The 20,301-nt window shown below is 33.8% G+C and overlaps 1 protein-coding gene across 3 annotated transcripts in view; it reads right to left on the reverse strand.

Moving 5' to 3' along the window:
- Nucleotides 1-20,301, reverse strand: part of CCSER1 (coiled-coil serine rich protein 1) — a 1,330,630-nt gene that overhangs the window by 1,024,776 nt on the left and 285,553 nt on the right. For all 3 annotated transcript variants that reach the window (XM_047856870.1, XM_047856871.1, XM_047856872.1), the window contains one exon: nucleotides 17,715-17,835. In XM_047856870.1, the coding sequence (XP_047712826.1) occupies nucleotides 17,715-17,835 (121 nt within the window). The remainder of the gene's footprint in view (nucleotides 1-17,714; nucleotides 17,836-20,301) is intronic.

A 20,301-nucleotide genomic window follows, 5' to 3' on the forward strand; every position in this document is an offset into this window, starting at 1 on the left:
GGGTGTTGTATGGAAACCAATTTGACAATAAATTTCATATATTGAAAAAAAAATGAAATCCCCTTCTCTAAAAAAAAAACAAAACAAAACAAAAAAAAAAAAACACTGTCAGGAGATGGTATTATAAAAGTTGGGACATTGATGGTATGATTGTGTGAGTTCTAACTTGAAAGGCAAATTGAGTTGCAACTGAGGTGATTCTTTGTTATCATATAAGGTTTTAATCTCTTATATTTGAATACTGTAGTGAGTGATTGTGTTTAAATAGTGAATCTATTTGCACATAGAAGCTCGCATTTTTTTTTAAAAAAGCTGATTTTCCAATGTTAAGCCAGATTTTATAGAGTGACACCTTTATTATAATATTTTGAGATTAGTTCCTTAATAGGATTATTAAATATCATTTTTGGGAAATAATTTTTAAAAATTGTCATAAATATTTAGCAAGCAAATATGTTATAAGAGAATATTCTTTTACATATATACATATATATATGTAAAATATATTTATATAAATCTCCTAGGAAAGGCTCTTAGAATCTGTGTGTTTAACCACTGATTTAGTGAACAGTATCAATGTGGCACTAATCTTTGGTAGATGGCATTTGGGACCTGTTATACACCAACATCTCCAGAACTTCCATCTTCCTAAACTGAAACTGCACATCCATTAAATAATTCCCCATTCTGCCTTCCTCAGCCCCTAAAGACCACCTTTCTACTCTATGCCTTGGTGAATCTGACTATTCAAAGCACCTTATATAAGTAAAACCATATAGCATTTGTACTTTGGTGACTGACTTATATCATTTAACATAATGACTTTAAGGCCCACCCATGTTATACCATGTGTCAGTATTTCCTTCCTTTTAAGGATAATATTCCACTGTATGTATATATCACATTTTGTTTATCTGTTAATCTGTCAACAGACACCTGGGTTGCTTCAGCCTATTGAAGTTGTTGTAAATACAACTTCAATACCTATGGCTGTTGTAAATAATGCTGCTGTGAACATGGTGTACAAATACCTGTTGGAGTCCTTTTTTTTTCAATTATTTTGGGTATACGTACATAAGTGAAATTGCCGATTCATATGGTTGTTCTATATTTACTTTTTTGAGGAAACACCGTAGTGTTTTCTACACAAATTGCAGTACTTCCCCATGCTTTTTAAAAAGGGTTTCAGATGTCATTGAACACATAATTAAAATGTTGATGGATTCTGGCATGAAGTGGCAATCTGCAACTTACCAACAAATCTCCTTTAGAGCAAGGGTGTGAGCAGTGCAGAAAACAGCACATACATGTTCCCTTTTTACTTATGCTTTACATGAGTTCTTATTTTAAAGACAGCAAAACCATAACTTATTCCACAAATTTTTGATCTACCAAACATAAGCCTGGTTACTTGATTTCACATGAATAGTGTACATTTGTTATCGTTCTGTCAATTCAATGGCTCGGAAGTAATATTTACACTTAATAAATTCCTGGTTTCAGAGTAACATATATCTCATTGGTTCATTTTGATACTGTTTTTTGAAAAAGTGTGCTATTACTATAAGGTAACAATGCTGCACATAAATAGAAATATTTATTTGTAACATAAAGAAGAGTAACATTCATAAATTTACTTTTTATAAATTTATGTAAATTTTCATATTTTGACATTTTTAATAATTTATAAATTTATTTTTATTATTATTGATCTGGAATTATGGGGCCTTAATATGAAATTTTAATTGAAATTTTTAGTGATTTTTTTGGGGGACAGGAGAAATGATCAATGTTTAACATCTATAAATTTAACAAACCCAGTAAAATCTCTGAACCTTTATTTAAATTGAAACAATGAGTTACTTTAGTGCCAAATGAATATTAAATTTACAAACTACACACAATCGCTATTTTTACATCAGTATTCTTCCTATAGGCACAAAATAATGGTAGACATAAAATATGCACAGGAGAAAAATATTAAATAAGTTCCCTGAAGAAAGATATATTCTAAAAGTCTGTAAATCTACATTTTTTCCCTTTATTTTTTTAAGTTGAATATATCTCATTTATAATCTAAAAGAGTACCGCGGCCCCTCGTTGGTTCACTCAGTTAAGCATCCGACTTGGGCTCAGGTCATGATCTCACAGCTCATGATATCACAGCTCTTGAGTACTAGCCCACGAAAGGGTCTGTGCTGACAGCTCAGAGCCTGGAGACTGCTTCGGATTCTGTGTCTCCCTCTCTGCTCCTCCCCACTCGTGCTCTCTCTCTCTCTTTCTTTCTCTCTCAAAATAAACATTGATTTTTTTAAATTTAATTCTATAATCTAAAAGAGTAATAATAAAAAAATATACATAAGTGTCTGTGCCCTATTGAAAATTAAGTAATTTTTTCTGGCATTAGAGATCATCTGCTGTATTAATAGTGAAATAGAGGATCAATAAAACTCGAACCAAACTTTGTCTTTACTGGTACAAGACAGACAGACTTTCATGAATTAGTCCTTCAACTCAACTAAATTCCTGAAGACAAAGTTAGAAAGCAGTGTGTTCAATATCACCTGAAAATTCATTTAACATGCTTTTAAACTTCCATTTTGTTCTCAGTTCAGTTTGTATGGTACACCAAAATGTAGTTACAGATTACTTTCCAGGGCCTCTGGGTCATCAAAGGACAACCTTAGGCTTAACATGTCAGTCTTGTTAAGAAGATAAAAACTATAAAAGATATTGTAATATTGTTATAACATTCCCAATCCCATCATGGTGATGGGTGAAATAAAATTGTTTCCAATTTCTTTCAGGGCTTTTTGTAGCTTCTAATAATTTATTTTCCCTCCAGGTCAACTATTGGTATAGGAAAAAATGTGATCAATAGTTAGGATAATACCACAGTAGATTTAACAAGTTATTTCATGTTGGTGTTATTTTTTCTAAGATAAAGAGAAAAATATTACTATGTAGCATATTAATCTTATAACTATGAAACTGAATCAAGTATTTAGTTTTAAATTTAAAGGGTAGCCATTCACCATGCAAAAAAAAAAAAAAAAATTTAAACTGCCCCAATAATTAATGATGTGAAAGACATGGAAACTATGTTAAATCAAAAATCACAAAATTTCTGTCTTTAATATCAACCAGCTGCTTCCCATCATATTCTCTGACATTACCAATGTTCTGAAAGTAAACTTTCATTCATTTTAAAAATGCTTTCTAATTTGTTCTTATTCCAATTAAATGATAAAGCATGTGTGCTCAATTCAATGTGATACAGTAATTTTAAGTTGTTTTTTTAATGATGAGTATATGTCTCGTGAAATATGTGAATTTCAAATGGAAAAATAGGAAGAAAAAAGAGATTACTTCTCTAGCTTTCCTATATTATCCCATTATGAGTGGGTGATCAAGCATGGGATTATTTTCATAGTTATTTACAATGACATAGAAATAATGCACTTAGGACAAAAAGTGTATAAAAATATAATTCTGTGAATCTCACTAGTCTAATATTGATTTTTGACATTTATACTCTTAACTTAGTCCTTGACATTATTCAGTCAATCATGTTATGATGCAAAAAAAAAAAAAAAAAAAAAAAAAAAACCAAGAAAATTCGAATATACATTGATGTTTTACTAAAACAGGAAAAATGTTTAAATTTCCATCTAGAAAGTGACAGAATTTAGCTTAGAAGACACTAGAGTTTATAGTTTAATGTAAACATAATAGACTGGTTTCTAAATGACAAAAATGTTTAACATTGAAATTATTATAAATTCACTGATATTTAGTTTTTATTGCTTATTTTATTAAATTTTTGGAGTTACATAGCACAAAGAAATGTTAAAATGGTAACTTAGACTGTAGAGACTATGGGACCTCAAAAAAAATGTTCATTTTAAAAAGGAGATAGGAACACAGGAATCACTTTATTTACTTAAGGTAAGACATTTAGGTTATGAAAGAGATGGGGTCATGATCCCATTTTGTGTATTTTAGTTTATTTTCTACTATATGGTGTGGCTGTTTCTTTAAATTTAAGATGCCAATGCTTGACACTTTAGAACTTTGCTAATTTCTTGACATCTCACTTAAAAAGGATTACTACATTCAGTTTAATAAAGAGTAATGAACTACTAGTAAAAAGTATAACATAGAATTTTTTAGGGCATGTAGATAAAAATTGGCCACCATCCTAATTGTGCAGAAAACCCAAAAGTGCAACATGAATTTTCAATCATCTCATACAGATTAAAAATGAAACCAAATGAATGCAAAAACTCCTTCCAGTGAAATTATAACTGGTATGGACTAATGAAACACATAGAAAATATAAATAAAAAGAATTAATATAAAAACACAGCACACTTTGGGGCACCTAGATGGCTCAGTTGTGTAAGTGTCACTCTTGATTTCAGTTCAGGTCATGATCTCATGGTCATGAGATCAAGCCCTGCATCAGTCTTGGCACTGGGCATGGAGCCTGCTTAAGATTCTCTCCCTCCCTCTGCCCCTCACCTGCTCATGCTCACTCAATCTCTCTCTCTCTCAAAAAAAAAAAAAAAAAAGTCACCAAAACGACAAACACAGCACACTTTAAAAATCTTTTCTTCTACCTTAGTTTTGTTAGAAAAAGATAAAAATAAAAAGATTAATCATGTAATCGACCAAGCTATGTTATGTCTTGTCTTAAGCTTAGTATAACATATTTAAACCAAATAACTATAAAATACTTTGACTTTAATAATAATCATTATTAAATTAAATAATAATATTTGGAACAGTTTCTCTAGACCAGAAGAAATTTGAAAGATCACTGGGTCCCATTACACCTATAATGCCTGAGTCCACCTACATCATTCATACTAGTCACATAAAAATTTCAGTGATAGGAAGACTCCTATATCCATTGACTATTATAAACCCATCCTTTTTAAAAAAAAATTCTTTTATGTTTATTTACTTTTGAGAGAGACAGAATGCGAGTGGGCAGAGAGAGAGGGAGACACAGACTCCAAAGCAGGCTTCAGGCTCTGAGCTGACAGCACAGAGCCCAATGCAGGGCTCTAACTCACAAGCTGTGACATCATGACCTGAACTGAAGTCAGACACTGAGCCGACTGAGCCACCCAAGCACCCCTAAAACCCATCCTTTTACCATAATCATCTTTATACATATCTTCCTTTTACTGTATTCATCTTTATACGTATCTTCCTTGTAGGCCCTTCATTATCCCTTTCAGATCCAGGCAGGACTATTAACAAGACCTTATTTCTGGTCCGAATTACAGAGAAAATACTAAGCTGACTTCTGTAAAAAAGTAAAAATCATTCAGTAACTAAATTTTTAAAAGAGTATCTAAGTATGTAAATTCTTTTAATAATCTTGTGATGTGTTATATTATGATATCTCTTAAAGCATGTGATGTTTTAACTGGAGACATTGGGGGGAAATCCCTTGTTTTATTTCACCATCTTATATTCTCTCTCTAAATCTGTATGTTACTCTTTCTTCTTTGACAAAATGTGTAATCCTAACTTTATTGATATGATCTTAATAAAAGTTATTTTCCAAAGAAATGAAAAAAAGAAAGAAGCTAACAAAAAAAGTGTTAACAAGTAGCTAGTAAGGTTAAGTACACTTAGTAGGACAAAAACATTAAAAAGTTTTCTTTCCTTTTTGGTTCATTTGAGGAGAAATGTATGCACAGACGAAGAGGCACTGATTAATTGTGATAATCAACAGTGACAAATTTTGTTACTTTAGTTTTGTTTATTCTGATTTGCAAATGCTAATCATCTTTCCCATTATTGGTTTATTATGGCATCCATATTTTTTAGGTTGTAAATGTCTATCTATACAAAGAATATGAGGTTAAAAAAATGACTGCCTAGTGTGTCAGGTTCAACATTTAGTAATGAAAGTAACTGAAAAGAAAGTATAATTTATTTCTTTTTAAATGGGTCATCTTGGGTAAGTTACTTTATCTTTGTGTGCCCTAGTTTTGACAGTTGTAACCTGAAGATAATAATAGCACATAAAGGGAGAATTCAATGAGTTAATAATTGTAAAGCTAAGAACACTACACGACTCTTAAAATGAACTGTATTAAGTACTATTGAATTGACAAATACATTATTTTAAACAATATATTTACAGATTCAACAAATGATAATTCAATGCCTACAATGTATAAAACTTTGCTGAATCCTGCTAAGTACAGAATTTAACGAACAAAAACAAAACCAGAAAAGATTTATGGAAAATATCTATCTTCAAAGAATATCAGTCTTCAATGTCTGGTGAGCACACAAAATATAGGCAATTATATTTTGGGGGAGTAAGTAACATGAGAGGTGTGCAAATATTATAGAAGTGCATGGGAGTTCATTATTCCACAAATACCTTGATTTTCCTATCACATTGATCCTATAATTCAGAGAGATTTGAGAATATTCATGAATGTGAATATAGATTCCTCTAAAAAGCAAAGAAGAAAAGTGGGCTCTTTCACATTTTACAACCTGCTTTCTCATAGTTTAACTCCTCAAAATTCTCTGTGAAATTTGTTATCGCCAATGTTTGTTTTAAAGATAATTATAGTTTAGAAACACAACCTTGCCCTGTTCCAGACATGGGAGTCAAGTTTCCAGACTTATAGTTCAGAGATCTTTCTTTTCAATATGTATGATAAAATTACTGTTTGAATTCCATGTGACATGTTCAAAAATTACTCCTATTCAAATATTTACTATGTTAATATTAACAATGGTTATTCATTAATCAAACTTAACTCTATTTTCAACTTGATAATTTCAGACAACTATAATGGTTGGCTCTACATTCTAAATCAAAGACAATGTATTTTATTTCAAAAACGAATAAAAAAATCAAATTTTCCACTATTTTTGAATACCTATTATTAATATCCTACATATTACAGAAGATTTTTAAAAGGCAGTATTTTTATAAAAGATATTATCAAATCCAGATGAAAAACTATATCACTTATTTTAAAAATAAGCAGATAATCACATGTAATGATTAAGTGAACTTTAGGAAATATCTAAAATCATAAATTCCATATAATATCATATATTTTTATAGGTCCCCATCCTCTACTCTCATCCCCAACTTTTTCACACAAGATATATTAAATCAGTTACTTTTTATTGTTTTTCTTCTTTGTGCCCAGAATTATTACACTGAAATACTGAATAATTAACACAACCTTACAAAGCAGGTGCTAGTGTGCTTATGTTTTCCATGAGGGTCCTTGAATTCGATAAAATTAGTATTGAATATAAATACATCAGATTTCCAAGCGTTTCATTTTTCTACTAGTCTATCTTCCCTGGAAGGGGAAAAATAGTAAATTAATATTGAATAATATAGCATTTGTTTATAGTGTTATTAAATAAGTTATGCTAATATCTACATTATAGGATAAATTCAAATGAAATATTTCATTTATCTGAAAACAGAATTTTTCCATGGGATGATGTTAGCAGGGGTAGTTGGAAGTTGGCACCTTGCTTTTTACCCCTGCATAAGAGCTACTTTCACAACCATGGTGATGCCCCTGTAATCTTTTTCAGCGATCTGATAAATTGTATTTACATTACACTATGTACAGTACATTTACATTGCACTATGTACAGTACAATGGTACTGTATTGCACTGGTGAACTGAAACACCTCAGTCATCTTATCAGGCTGTCCCAATTTATCTGAATAATAGCAATTGTGTGTTCAATGTATAAAGATAGATTGTCAAACCAGATGCAAATGTTACAATACAATTTCATGGCTTGACAAATTGTCTGCACAAGAGACCAGATATTATGACTCACTAAGGAGCAATAAACTGCAGAAAAATGAAATAACAACACTCAATCAAGGGGAATAGTTTCTCTGGAGATTTTTATTTATTTGGTAAAATCCATTGGTTCTTGACTAACACATGAAGTCTGAAAAGAATCAACTTCCTTGAGTATTTTTTGCTGTTGTTGTTATTTAATAAACCAGTGAAACTAGTGACTGATGTGGCCACATCTTCCAATAAGGTGAATAGAAACCATAAAAAATAGAAGGATCCTCTCACAAGTAATATCAATTGATAGAGCTTAATTCATCATACACCTAGCCTGCCCCTCTTTCCTTCTGACCCTGGGCTTCTTCCCACATATTCAGTCTCACAGGCCAGAGAGAGAATGCCCCAGCCACTCTTCTAAGCTCTGTCCACCTCTGCCAGAGATCAGATGCTCCTCTGAAGCCTTGTGGGCCATGGGTATTACACCCTAGAGGGGAGGACACATGGCTCTTTGAACAAGGAATCCTAGCATGGTGGCTGGTAGATACACAGGCCCCTAGTGAGTGGGAATCCTTGGCTCTTTGAAACTCATGCCTTGCAGAAAGAGGCAGAGTCAGAGAAGGGACATAACTCAATTCTCTCAAGTGCAGAACCCAAGGCAAATATTCTGCCTGCCTAGATCTAAGAGCAGTGGTACTAAAGGACACATCCAGGTTTTGTGAGGCCTAGAGTTTATACAATCTGGTGGAGTCTATTTAAAAAATAACAGGGGACACCTGGGTGGCTCAGTTGGCTGAGTGTCTGACTTTGGCTCAGGTCACGATCTCAGAGCTCGTGAGTTCAAGCCCCTTTGTGATGACAGCTCAGAGCCTGGAGCCTGCTTCGGATTCTGTGTCTCTTTCTCTCTCTCTGTCCCTTCTCTGATGATGCTCTGTATCTCTCTGTCTCAAAAATAAAACATTAATTTTTTTTTTAAATAACACATATGTAAGAAGAAGAAAAGTTTGAGGATCCCTTCTAGGGCCTTGTAGAAGGCTCCAGTGTAAGTGAAGGCCCTAAAACTTAAGCTTCCTCAGCTGAACAGTCAATGTACTCCTGCTACCAAGTGAGAGGTGGAGGAGAAGGGTACTCAGTTGGCCAGAAGAGTTTTAAAGAGATTTTGCTTGGGTCCAGAGCCTCACAATGGGCACACAAGTGGTCTCTTCAGAGGTATTCTGGGCCACTCTCCCACAGTTCCCTTACCAAGGATCGATGGGTGTCCTCTGTCTCTATTTCCTAGGTTTCCTGACCCTCCAGATAAGTAACAAAAACCTGAGCTCCATGACCAGCTCTGGGAGTTCAAGAAGGCACTGCTTTCCCAGGTGGCCAGCCCATCTTAACCCTCTAGCTTTTCTGGTCAGATGTCAGATTCCAGTTCACAGTCTGTTTCAGTTTTCTCAGGCATAAATTAGCCAACTGTCCTTTGTGTTTCCAACTGCAAAGAACACATGTGAAACACTCTGAATGATTCTCCTGAAGACCCTTCATTAGGCTTGTGGTTAGAAGGTTACTCCTCCCAACTCCAAATCCCCCAAAAGCTATGGGGGAGACTCCTAGGCTCTCTCCATGAGAAATCTCTTTACTCATCTCTTCTAACAGATGTTTCCACCCTGGAACCGGTCAAAATCACAAAATTGGTGCCATTTGTTTTGAAAACCTACATGGGAAAAGGGCTGTCTTATATTCAGAGTAGTAACTTGATAGTTATCATGTTCATGCTGCAGTTTCAGGGCTTTTTCAAAATAAAAATTATTTATTAAAAGTCACAACTTAAAAAGACACCCCACAAACTGGAAGGAAGATTTGCAATGCACAGGGCAATTCAACTTTGGAAATCATAACACACAAAGAACTTCTCTACATAAACACAAAAAATATACAAATCTCCCAATAGAGAAATTGACAAAAAATGGGCAATTTGTGGAATAGGAAACATAAATGCCCAATAAAAACTTGCTAAGATGTTCAACATCACAAAACATAAGCCAATGTATATCAAAGCCACATGAGACGCCAGTTCACACTCATAAGCCTTGTAAGGCTTTATACTTTTGCCTATCTAAGTGTGGGCACTGTCTGTTGAAGTAAAAGATATGTGTGCCTTACAACTCTGCCATCATATTTGCAGAGAAATTTCACACCAACTCTAAGAGCCCATGAATGTTCATAGCAGAACTGTTTATAAAGCAAACATTGCAAGCCATGTACACACCCTTTAACAGAAGATTGGATACATTTTGATACATTTATATAATGTAATATTATATACTACCAAAAAATAGCTAATCAATCCCTATAAGTTAAAGATTATCAATACATTGCCCAGTAGAGGTTTCGACTTCTGGATCCCTAAGGCCTGTGGTGGGGAGGAGGGAGCTGGACCTTGAATGGCCTCAGAATGAGAACTGGGTCCTCTGTGGGAATAATTAGGAAGGTAGATTTGAAAATGAAGAAGAGTTTTCTAACAGGCCAGGATGGCCAAAGATAGAAAAAGCTGCCCTGTAAAGTAATGAGCTACCTATCATTAGAGATGTGTAAGCAGGGGTTGGGCAACTTCTTCATGGGTAGTGAACCAAGCATTGGATATGAATAGTATAAGGGTGGGTTTGGATGAGGATGGCCATTATGACATCTCCATGCAAACCCATAGGTCCTGTAGTTTTGTGATTTAGTGGGTTTGAAAGTGTGGTCAAAGGAGAACAGGGCAGAATGAATAATCAAACTGTGACACATTCACCCCATGCAACACAGCTCACTAATAAAAGGGCATGACCATGGCACCTATAACAATGTGGATGAACCTCAAAAACATGATGAGTGACAGAGGCCTTACACAAGAGACCACATACTATGTGATTCCATTTACACCATGCCTCAATTTCTGATTTCTTTAAAAGAAATTTTTTTTTAAATAGTAATTCTTCAACGTTTATTTATTTTTGGGACAGAGAGAGACAGAGCATGAACGGGGGAGGGGCAGAGAGAGAGGGAGACACAGAATCGGAAACCGGCTCCAGGCTCTGAGCCATCAGCCCAGAGCCTGACGCGGGGCTCGAACTCACGGACCGCGAGATCGTGACCTGGCTGAAGTCGGACGCTTAACCGACTGCACCACCCAGGCGCCCCTAAAAGAAATTTTTTTAATGTTTATTTATTTTTGAGAGAGAGAGAAACAGATCACGAGTGGGGGAGGGGCAAAGAGAGAGGGAGACACAGAATCTGAAGCAGGCTCCAGGCTCTGAGCTGTCAGCACAGAGCCCGATGCAGAGCTCGAGCCGAGTAGCTGTGAGATCATGACTTGAGCTGAAGTCGACGCTTAACTGACTGAGCCACACAGGCACCCCTCTGATTTCTTTTTTAAATGGGAGAGATTTAAGACACTAAGAGGGTAATAAAAGGTAGAGACCAAATATAAGAGGGAAATTACTAGTAAGGAATCATAATATTTATACAAGGACCTAAGTGGAATTTATTTATATTTACATGAATTTCCAGTGAGAATCAATGAAAAAGATTCAGAAAGGAATTTTGTGCAAAGCACGTTTATGTATATATACATGTTTCCCATTTAGATAGTTTCATTAATAACAATATAAATTAAAAGAATATAAAAACTCTTCCTTGACTAAAAACTATTACTAATTCACAAGAATATGGTAAGATTGTCACACTATTACATTACTTTTTTTTATCAGAATTATAATTAGCAGTATAGATATTCTTTATCCTTGCTGTGAGTGCTTGATAATATACTGTAAATTTTAGCTTTAATAACCTTAGTGAATTTTCCTAGGTTCTGGAATATAAATTGACTCAGTTCTCTTTTCACATTTCACCATCCCAGTGCCAGCACCCTAGTCCAAGCTACTGTCAGCCATCACCTAACTGGTCTCACTAACAGACACTCAACCTGTCCTTCATCAGGGGTGTGTTACTAAATAGCTAGCCAGCTCTCTTGGGGAAGGGAAAAGCCCTTATTTGTAGACTTTGGCAATAAATAAAAACATTCCAGCTGATTTCAGGTTTCCAATGTGAGATACCTGAGTCTGGAGCTGGGAAGAAATAATAACAAACCTGCTCTCCCAAGCGGGCTCTATGACACCACTGTCCCCATGTGTCACCTGGGCTCTGCTTAAAAAAAACATGTTTTTGGCTTCCTTTATCCCCACCAACCTTCTTTCAATATCCCCCCCCCCTGCTCCCAGCCATCACAGAGCATTTGCTCAAGCTTTTCTCTCTGATGACAAAGTCCTCCTTTGCTTTTTCATTTAGTTAACTAATATCCTTCAGATCTTAGCTTGTTTCACTTTCTCAGGGCAGTTTTCTCTTCACCTTCTTGGCTAAGTTAAAGCTCCTTATTATAAGCCCTTATTAAAGGATATACCTCTACATTATAGCCATTGTCATATCCACAATCTTGCATTTCTTGTTGCAATTAATCAATTAGCATGTGTCTCCCTGACTACACTCTACATTTTCATAAGAGACCGCACCTGCCTTTTAATTAAGATCCAAGCCTGGAACAGAGTGCAAAGATCAAAACAAATACTCAAGAATTACCTATTTTTGATGGATTAATGAATAAATGTCTATGTGAAATCATAAATAAATATATCCCCCTGAAATTTGTAAAAAAAAAAAAAAGCTGGAGATTAGCTTTTAAAAGGATTCTTTGATGTGTCTCCAGTACAACTACAGAGTTTGTGCAACAACTCTGACATTAGAGAGTACTTAAACTTTTCAAAATTTAGCATACATACATTATTCATTCAGATAAAAATAAATAAAAAAGAGCTGACAGAACTTTAAACTTATGTCAAGTATCCTCTAAGAATAAAATAGGTTAGTTTTAGCCATTCTTAAAAAATAAGATCTTCTGTACTGAATGATAGCATCTGTGTCCCTTCAGAAGTAGCTCAAAGAACCTTCTTCATGTCAAGGCCATGAAGCATTATTACAGGAAGACCTTGAAACTTGGAGTGAATGACAGCATGTTGACATAACGCCTCATTTGCACAAATTGAAACAATAAATCAAGTATCTTAGGAAGTTTATATTTGTCTATATAAAATAAAATAAAAACATGGAGATGACCAAAAAAATAGAATTATTTCTCTCTTCCTTTACCTCTTTATTTCTAAATTTACAATGGCTATAAAATCCCTTCATTTCAGGTATCAAGCCATGTTACATACAAAGTGCACGATTTGCAACAAACACATTTCTAATGAAAGCGCAACATAAAATCCATAATCTATCATGGAAGCGGTACTCTTCAGAGTTTGAATTTTATACACAGTTCTTGAAGCACTCATTTGCACATAACTGTGATTTAAGAAATGCATAAATTTGAGTAACAAATTTATGAGTTTCTGGATATGTGGACATATTTTTTCTTATTATTTTTTAATGTTTATTTACTTTTGAGGGAGAGAGAGACAGAGAGGAGGGGAAGGGAAGAGAGAATCTCTAAATCTGAAGCAGGCTCCAGGCTCTGAGCTGTCAGCACAGAGCCCAAAGCGGGGCTTGACCTCATGAACTGTGAGATCATGACCTGAGCCGAAGTTGGACACTCAACTGACTGAGCCACCAGGTGCCTCTATGTAAACATATTTTTAATACTATGATGTTGATGATCAAATTATTTGAAAATTGTATAGCCTCTTTTTGGATCATAAATATTTTTCTATTTTTCTACAGAGTATTCTTTCCATGATATTTAGTGACCTATCAGACTAAAATAAAAAATAAAGTAAAATCAACACCCTTATTTTCAGAATTAAGATGACCTTTAGGTACATCAACAAGAGAAAAGCTCTAATTCTTTCCCGCTATAGTGCTCAGAATATAGCTTTCTTTCTTAAAAGACTGGATGTTTTCTCCCTATTATTTGCTATGCTGACAAATTTATACTTTATCCCTTATAGGAATTCCTAACTCTTATATTTTCCTAGCTGAATGTGTCTAAAAACTGATAAACACATGAAAATTTTTAAAATGTAAATATTTCAGTCATAAGATTTTTCTTACATTCTAAAGTGATGTATCGACACAATGCCATAATTATGACCAATATTCTGGCTTTATTTCCTAAGTTTATACTGATATATCAATATGTCTTACATAACTTTAAGTAATCATACACCTAACCTAAACCTGTATCTTACATTGATAAATAGCATCTGTTGCCTGAGGTTTATCTTTTTTAGGTTTGTGTTTTTCACCTAGACTTCATTCTTCACCTGGACTATAACATCCTCAAAAATAAACTGTCATACATATTCTGTCTCCTGTACAATCTTATGTATTCTGAAGCCCATACACTGAGAGGATATGTTCTTCTTAACAATTGTTCTTAGCAAGTTCTTCTTAGCAAGAGATTTGCTGAGTTCTGAATTACATGACTCTATCCTATGTTTCAAAGACTCAGTGGTTTATGAATTTATCATATGAAGTCTGTATAGAGGGGAAAATTATTTCAAGAAATAATTTCTTCCTGAATTTAAAGAAAACACTAGGTATCTAAACACAATGCCTCAACTTACAACATTCCAATATGTCAGTATTATATTAGTGAATTATATTTCTTAATGAGAAGGCCCAAAACAGAAAAGTAATATCATAAAGGGTTTTGGTAACTTCATTTATAAAAATGTGATGTGGTTATTTCCCTAACATATTTGTTGTAAAAAAATACAAATTTTTTAAATATTCTTTCCTTTTTATTGTGCTTCAGGACTTTCACTATAAGGTAGATAAAGTAACTTCCACACTGAAAAGGAATAAATTGTGGTTAAGAAAGTTACCAAAAACCTGCCCAAGGCCTCAATTCCTAATGGCCTCAATAGCACAGCTAGCTGATATGAAATAAAATTATGTGATAAACACCTAAAACAAGTAACAAAGGTATTCATAATTGTATTTTAATGTCTTTCAACGTCTTTGGTTTGAAAAATATAAAGAATTCTGACTTGTAAAACTAATGGTGATAATATTATTAGTTATGTTGAACATCCATTATTTTGTCTTCCTAGCATCTATCCCTGCCTTGTTTTATCAATATCATCCATATTTCAAGGATGGAATCACCCGTCCCCTCTCACCTTCACACTTTGCCTCAGAGTCTGTCATGTAACCTGGTTCTAGTCAATCACATCATCAAATACTCTGGGACACAGCAATTGTTTCAGCAAAATCATGCCAAATAAGCTAAGCTAGTCAAAGCCAGTGACATTCAAATCTTGGTTTTTGTTTTGTTTTGATTAAAGGGAAGGAGAAGCTCTTTCCACTGGATTTACTGAAAAGATAAAAATCTGCCCCACCAGCTGCTGAAGGCAGTAATGTCACCTTTAGAGGACCCTCCTTGAAAATGAAAACTGCAGAGGAAAGCAAAGCAAAGAGATGCAGATGGAAAGAATGAACTTTTATGACACTATTTGAGTACCAGACCCAAACATACTGGAGGAAGTTTCTACCTCTATACTTTTTTAATTACATGAGCCAAAACGAATCACTACCCTTGATCTTTCTAAAACCAATTTACAATGCAGCTGCTCTCATTAGCAAATGAGAGTTTTGAATTAATTACTATGCCTCTGCATTTATGTTTTCTTTTTTCATATATTCATATGTATCAATTAATTCTCAAAATAGCAGTTTGAAGTATGAAGGGCATATGTAATCTCCATTTGATACAATGGCCACTATTTGAATGTCTTCATTAGGATCACAATTGAATATACAATATTAGAAAAAATTTTGTGGTATATCTGCCTTCCTGGTCAGCAAAAAGGGTATTAATATAATGGGGACATTAATCAAGAAACCAATAAATAACTGAATGTGAGATGTGAGAGAGAAAACATAATGAGATTTTTCAGAAAAGGAAAAAAAATGGTTGTACATAAATATAGAAGTCAGAAAGAATCAATGTTTAAGGGCTTATAGATGTCATTAATTTGGTTTTAGGTATACTTACTATAAGATTCAGTAGAATACCTACTCAGGTCAACAACTTTAAATATTATACCTGCATTCAGAAAAGCCTTCAGAAGAAGAATACGCATTTGTAAGTCATTGATAATGTTGACAATTGAAGCTATGGAAGGGATAACATGACTAATACTTTTGTGGATTTTTAGATTTTGAGTCCTTTACCAATATGACTTCACATAATACAGTGACTGCAAAAGGATGGTGATATCACCCCAATTAACAGATGAAGAAAGGAAAGCACAGAGAGTTTAAGTAAAATGTCCCCAATTTCCATCTAATATATATTGTAGCAGAATTAAGATTTTAACGAAGGACTCTCTAACTCAGGAAAACAAAAACAGTAACAAAGCTATGTGAATGAATGAATGATATTGTTAAGTGAGAATGTTTAATAAGAAAGTAGATTCAGATAATACAAAGGAGCATCAGAGTGAATGCAGGGTAACAGAAAAGGACAAAAAAAAAAAAAAAGAGAGAGCCAGTTAATAGTCTGCTTTATGTCAGAATAAAGAAGAATGAATATTGATGAAGTAGCTGAAGACTGGAAAAAAGGGTATTTTATGTAAGAAAATAACACTATTCCCAGCTTTAAGCAAAATCACTAAAAGATAATTAAAAGAATTTAAGATCCTACTTATAAATATATAGGTAACTTATGTAAACTCATTCAGATATTGTAGAAAATGCACTTGAGTTTTCCAATATAATTCCACTGGCATACATGAGATGTAATTTTCCTCCTATTAGACAAAAAATTGGAACCTAAAAATTAGACTATATTAAGAGCAGTTGTTTTCACTTTTAGATTGTATTAAAACTGAATTACAATCATTACTTCCTGAATTGGTTAGTATTTCTTTATAATGAGAATATTAATACTACCTATCTTCATGCTATCAAATATATACATTGCTCCATTTGAATTCAACATTATTGAATGTAACATTAAAGGGTTTTCTAATTGATTTCACAAAGAGTATCAGGCACTATCATGTTCCGGGAAACTCTGTCCTCAGGAACTCATCCAGTAGAAACGCATCAGAAACAAAACAAGTGTGATACAGTGTAAACCAATGGGGAAAACAGTAGGTGCTTCAAGGTACTACCTGGCTCATGTGGTGGTCAGCCAGATTACATGGCAACACCATCCATCACCTAGTCCCCAGTCTGAGACCTTAAAGTGGGAATGGTACTAGTTTCATTGGAAAATATCAGTCAGCTTTCCCTTTTCATTTATATAATGCATACCTGGAAATATCCTAGCTTATTTGATATGTCAAGTGCATGTAGTTTACATTTCTTACCATGAATTTAATTCTCTCTGTAAGAAAAAAAATGTATCATTTATTCAATATAAGACCAAATCTAAATTTAAGTGAAACTTACATAGTAAAAATGTAGAAGCATTAGTGTAAATTTTCATTTAGAGTAATTTATTTAAAATACTTAATAACTTTCATTCCTTATAAAAATGCAAGCCAACTTTAAGCTAGTAAGTTTATATTAAGAATTGATCACATTTTACACAACCAAAGCCTACAACTATAAAATAAGCCATCCAAGAACAGTGTATCCACCATCACCTGTGTTAAAGAAATAAAATGCTTCATGTCCCTAAGGTAACAAAACGAAACTTGAATGGAATATAGCTCAAACAGATGAAGGCAGAAGATGCAGAAGTTATTCACTGGCACAATAAAGGATAGATTGACTTTTTAAATATCATACAAAATTATTTCTGTCCTTTCGATATACTAGCATTAACACATTCATTATAAATCATAATTTCTGAGCAATCCAATTCTGATCTGTCATCTAATTTGTTTTACAAAGTTCTAAAGCATTAAACAAATAACTTACTGTTTGGAAGGTTCAGGAAATTTTAGTTCTTCTCTTTTCTTCATTTCTATGGTTGGTTCCATAGGAGTAAGGACCACAGCAGCACATGAGACTACAGAGTGGTATGAATCCTCCCGGCAAACTGTTTTATTAAAAAAATTAATTGTAAATGTCAAAATTATTTATTGACTATTCCACGTTCCCTTTTTTGTTTTTTTTTTTTTTAATTTTCAGTCAAATGAAAGATATAATTTAACTAAAACATTAATTACCATTAAATGATCTCTCATTATCATTTTCCACTCTGAGTCTTTCCACTTACTAGCTGAATGACCTTAGGTAATTTTTCTTTTTTTAAGCCACACAGGAGAAAAGGTGCTGCCAATACTTTACAGCCCTTTTTTAAAAAAAGCTTTTCATTGAAGAATAAGAAGTGCATAAATCATATACAGTTAAATGAATCTTTCCAAAATGAACACAACTGTTTAATCAGCATTATGATCAATAAGTAAAGCATTACCAGAACCCTAAAACTCCCTGTGGTACCTCTTCCCAATCACTATTGCAGCCCCCAAACTTAACCATTATTATTACTTAAATAACCATAGATTAGGTTGGTCTATTTCTGACCTTAGCATGAAGGAAATCATTCTCTTCTGTGTGTGTACTATTTTACATGTGGCTTATTTCACTCAATATACATCTATAAGACCCATTCATGTGTAGCAGTATTTGTTCATTCTCATAGCTGTGTAACATTGCACTGAATGAATTTACAAAATATATTTATGCATTTTATTGGTGATGGACATTTAGAACTGCTCTGCTCTGAGGCTATTTTGAAATGTCTATAAACATACCTCTATGTTTTTTTTTCTTTTTTTATTTTATTGCAAAAATAAAATTGTGTTGAAAAATATCTAGCAACTGCTCTTGGATTTGTTCATATGTCCCACCTTCACCTCTAGTAGATATTGCCAAACGTTTTTCTGAACTGATTGGGCTAATTTGCATTCCCCAAAACAGAAGAGTTTCAGTTGTTCCACATCTGTATCAACACTTAACTTTTGCCAGTTTTTTAAAATTTTACTACTGTACGAATTTTTTATTGCTGCATGAAAAATTAACACAAATTTAGCAGCTTAAAACAGCACCCATTTATTATCTCATAATTCTGTAAGTAAGAAGTCCAGTGAACTCAGTTGAGTTCTCTGATTAGGTATACAGATTACAAAGAAAGACCTAAACTTTGTTACATAATTCCCACTCAAGAGTTAAGTTCCCACAAGGCCAATGTCAGGTTCACAGCCAGGCTGTGCTCTTAGGTTTCTGGGGAAGAATCCATTTTTGAGATTAATGACATTGTTAGCAAATTTACTTTATTGAGGTAGTTGGACTCATGTCTCCTTTACCTAGCTGGCTATTGGCCAGGGATCAGTCTGAACTCCTAGAAGCTTCTGATAGGTCAGTGGTCAGTGGCTTGTCTATCTCAGCAATGAAGAATATCCTTCACATTAAAACCCTCTCATGCATCAAATTTCTCTCATGCTCTGATCTCTTCTGCTGCTAACAACTGGGGAAAATATACTCTGCTTTTCAAAAGCTCGTTAGGTTAGGCCCATACAGATTATCACCTTTTTGATTAACTCAGAGTCAACTGGTTAGTAATCATAAGTACAACTACAAAGTCTCTCTTGCCATGGAATATAATATAATTGCAGTAGTGACGTCCCATCTTCCCAGTGGAAGGAATCAATACAAGGGTTAGAGTCACGTGTCATCTTAGAATTCTGACTACCACAGCTATTCCTATAAGTGTATATAGTGGTATCACATTGTCGCTTTAATTTAAATTTTACTGATAATTAATGCAATAAAGCTGTAAATTCTTGCTTTACATGATTCTGATAAGCACAAATTTCAGTTACATGGTTTAGTTAAGTAACACCAGAACTCTCAAAAATGGCTCACATTTCAGTTCTCATGATATAGCGATACTGTGTATAATTGTACAAACTATGAGCTTCTCTAGCAGCCCTTTGATCCGCAAATCACTAAACAAATAGTCTCTACTTACTCTGAGCATGTACTTTGAGTACAAATAAGAAATGTGCATCATGATTAGACACACACATCACTTTTTTCAAAGTCTATCAATAACTGGTCATGATGCATCTGCTACTCAATTTAAGCCCAAGTCTCAAAGTATGTAGTCCCATTGCTTCCTTTTCTCCCAGTGATGAACTCATGTGACACTTTACAAAAATGGATAATCTAAGGAAGGAATTTGATGGTGGAAATGAGAAGTGTAGCAAAGAAATGAAATCTTCTAGTGATATAAGTGGTATTTGAATTGATTATAAATGAAAGATCAATAATTTCTGATCTAAGTACTCACTTCAATAAGTGGCAAACAATAAATTAAACCCTCTCCCCAATACAGAGAGAGGCAAATACTAAAGATGATAGCCACATTAATGAAAGAGAAGGCAACAATACAATTAAGGTCATACAAGTCTGCCAAGAAGTGTGGGACTATGATCTCAAAGAGAAAGAAGCATAAGAACAGATCTTAATGTTCTTCACCTTCCGCTAAAAATATTTGCTG

Source organism: Prionailurus viverrinus, chromosome B1 (genome assembly GCF_022837055.1).
Source record: "Prionailurus viverrinus isolate Anna chromosome B1, UM_Priviv_1.0, whole genome shotgun sequence".
Classification (NCBI taxonomy): domain Eukaryota; kingdom Metazoa; phylum Chordata; class Mammalia; order Carnivora; family Felidae; genus Prionailurus; species Prionailurus viverrinus.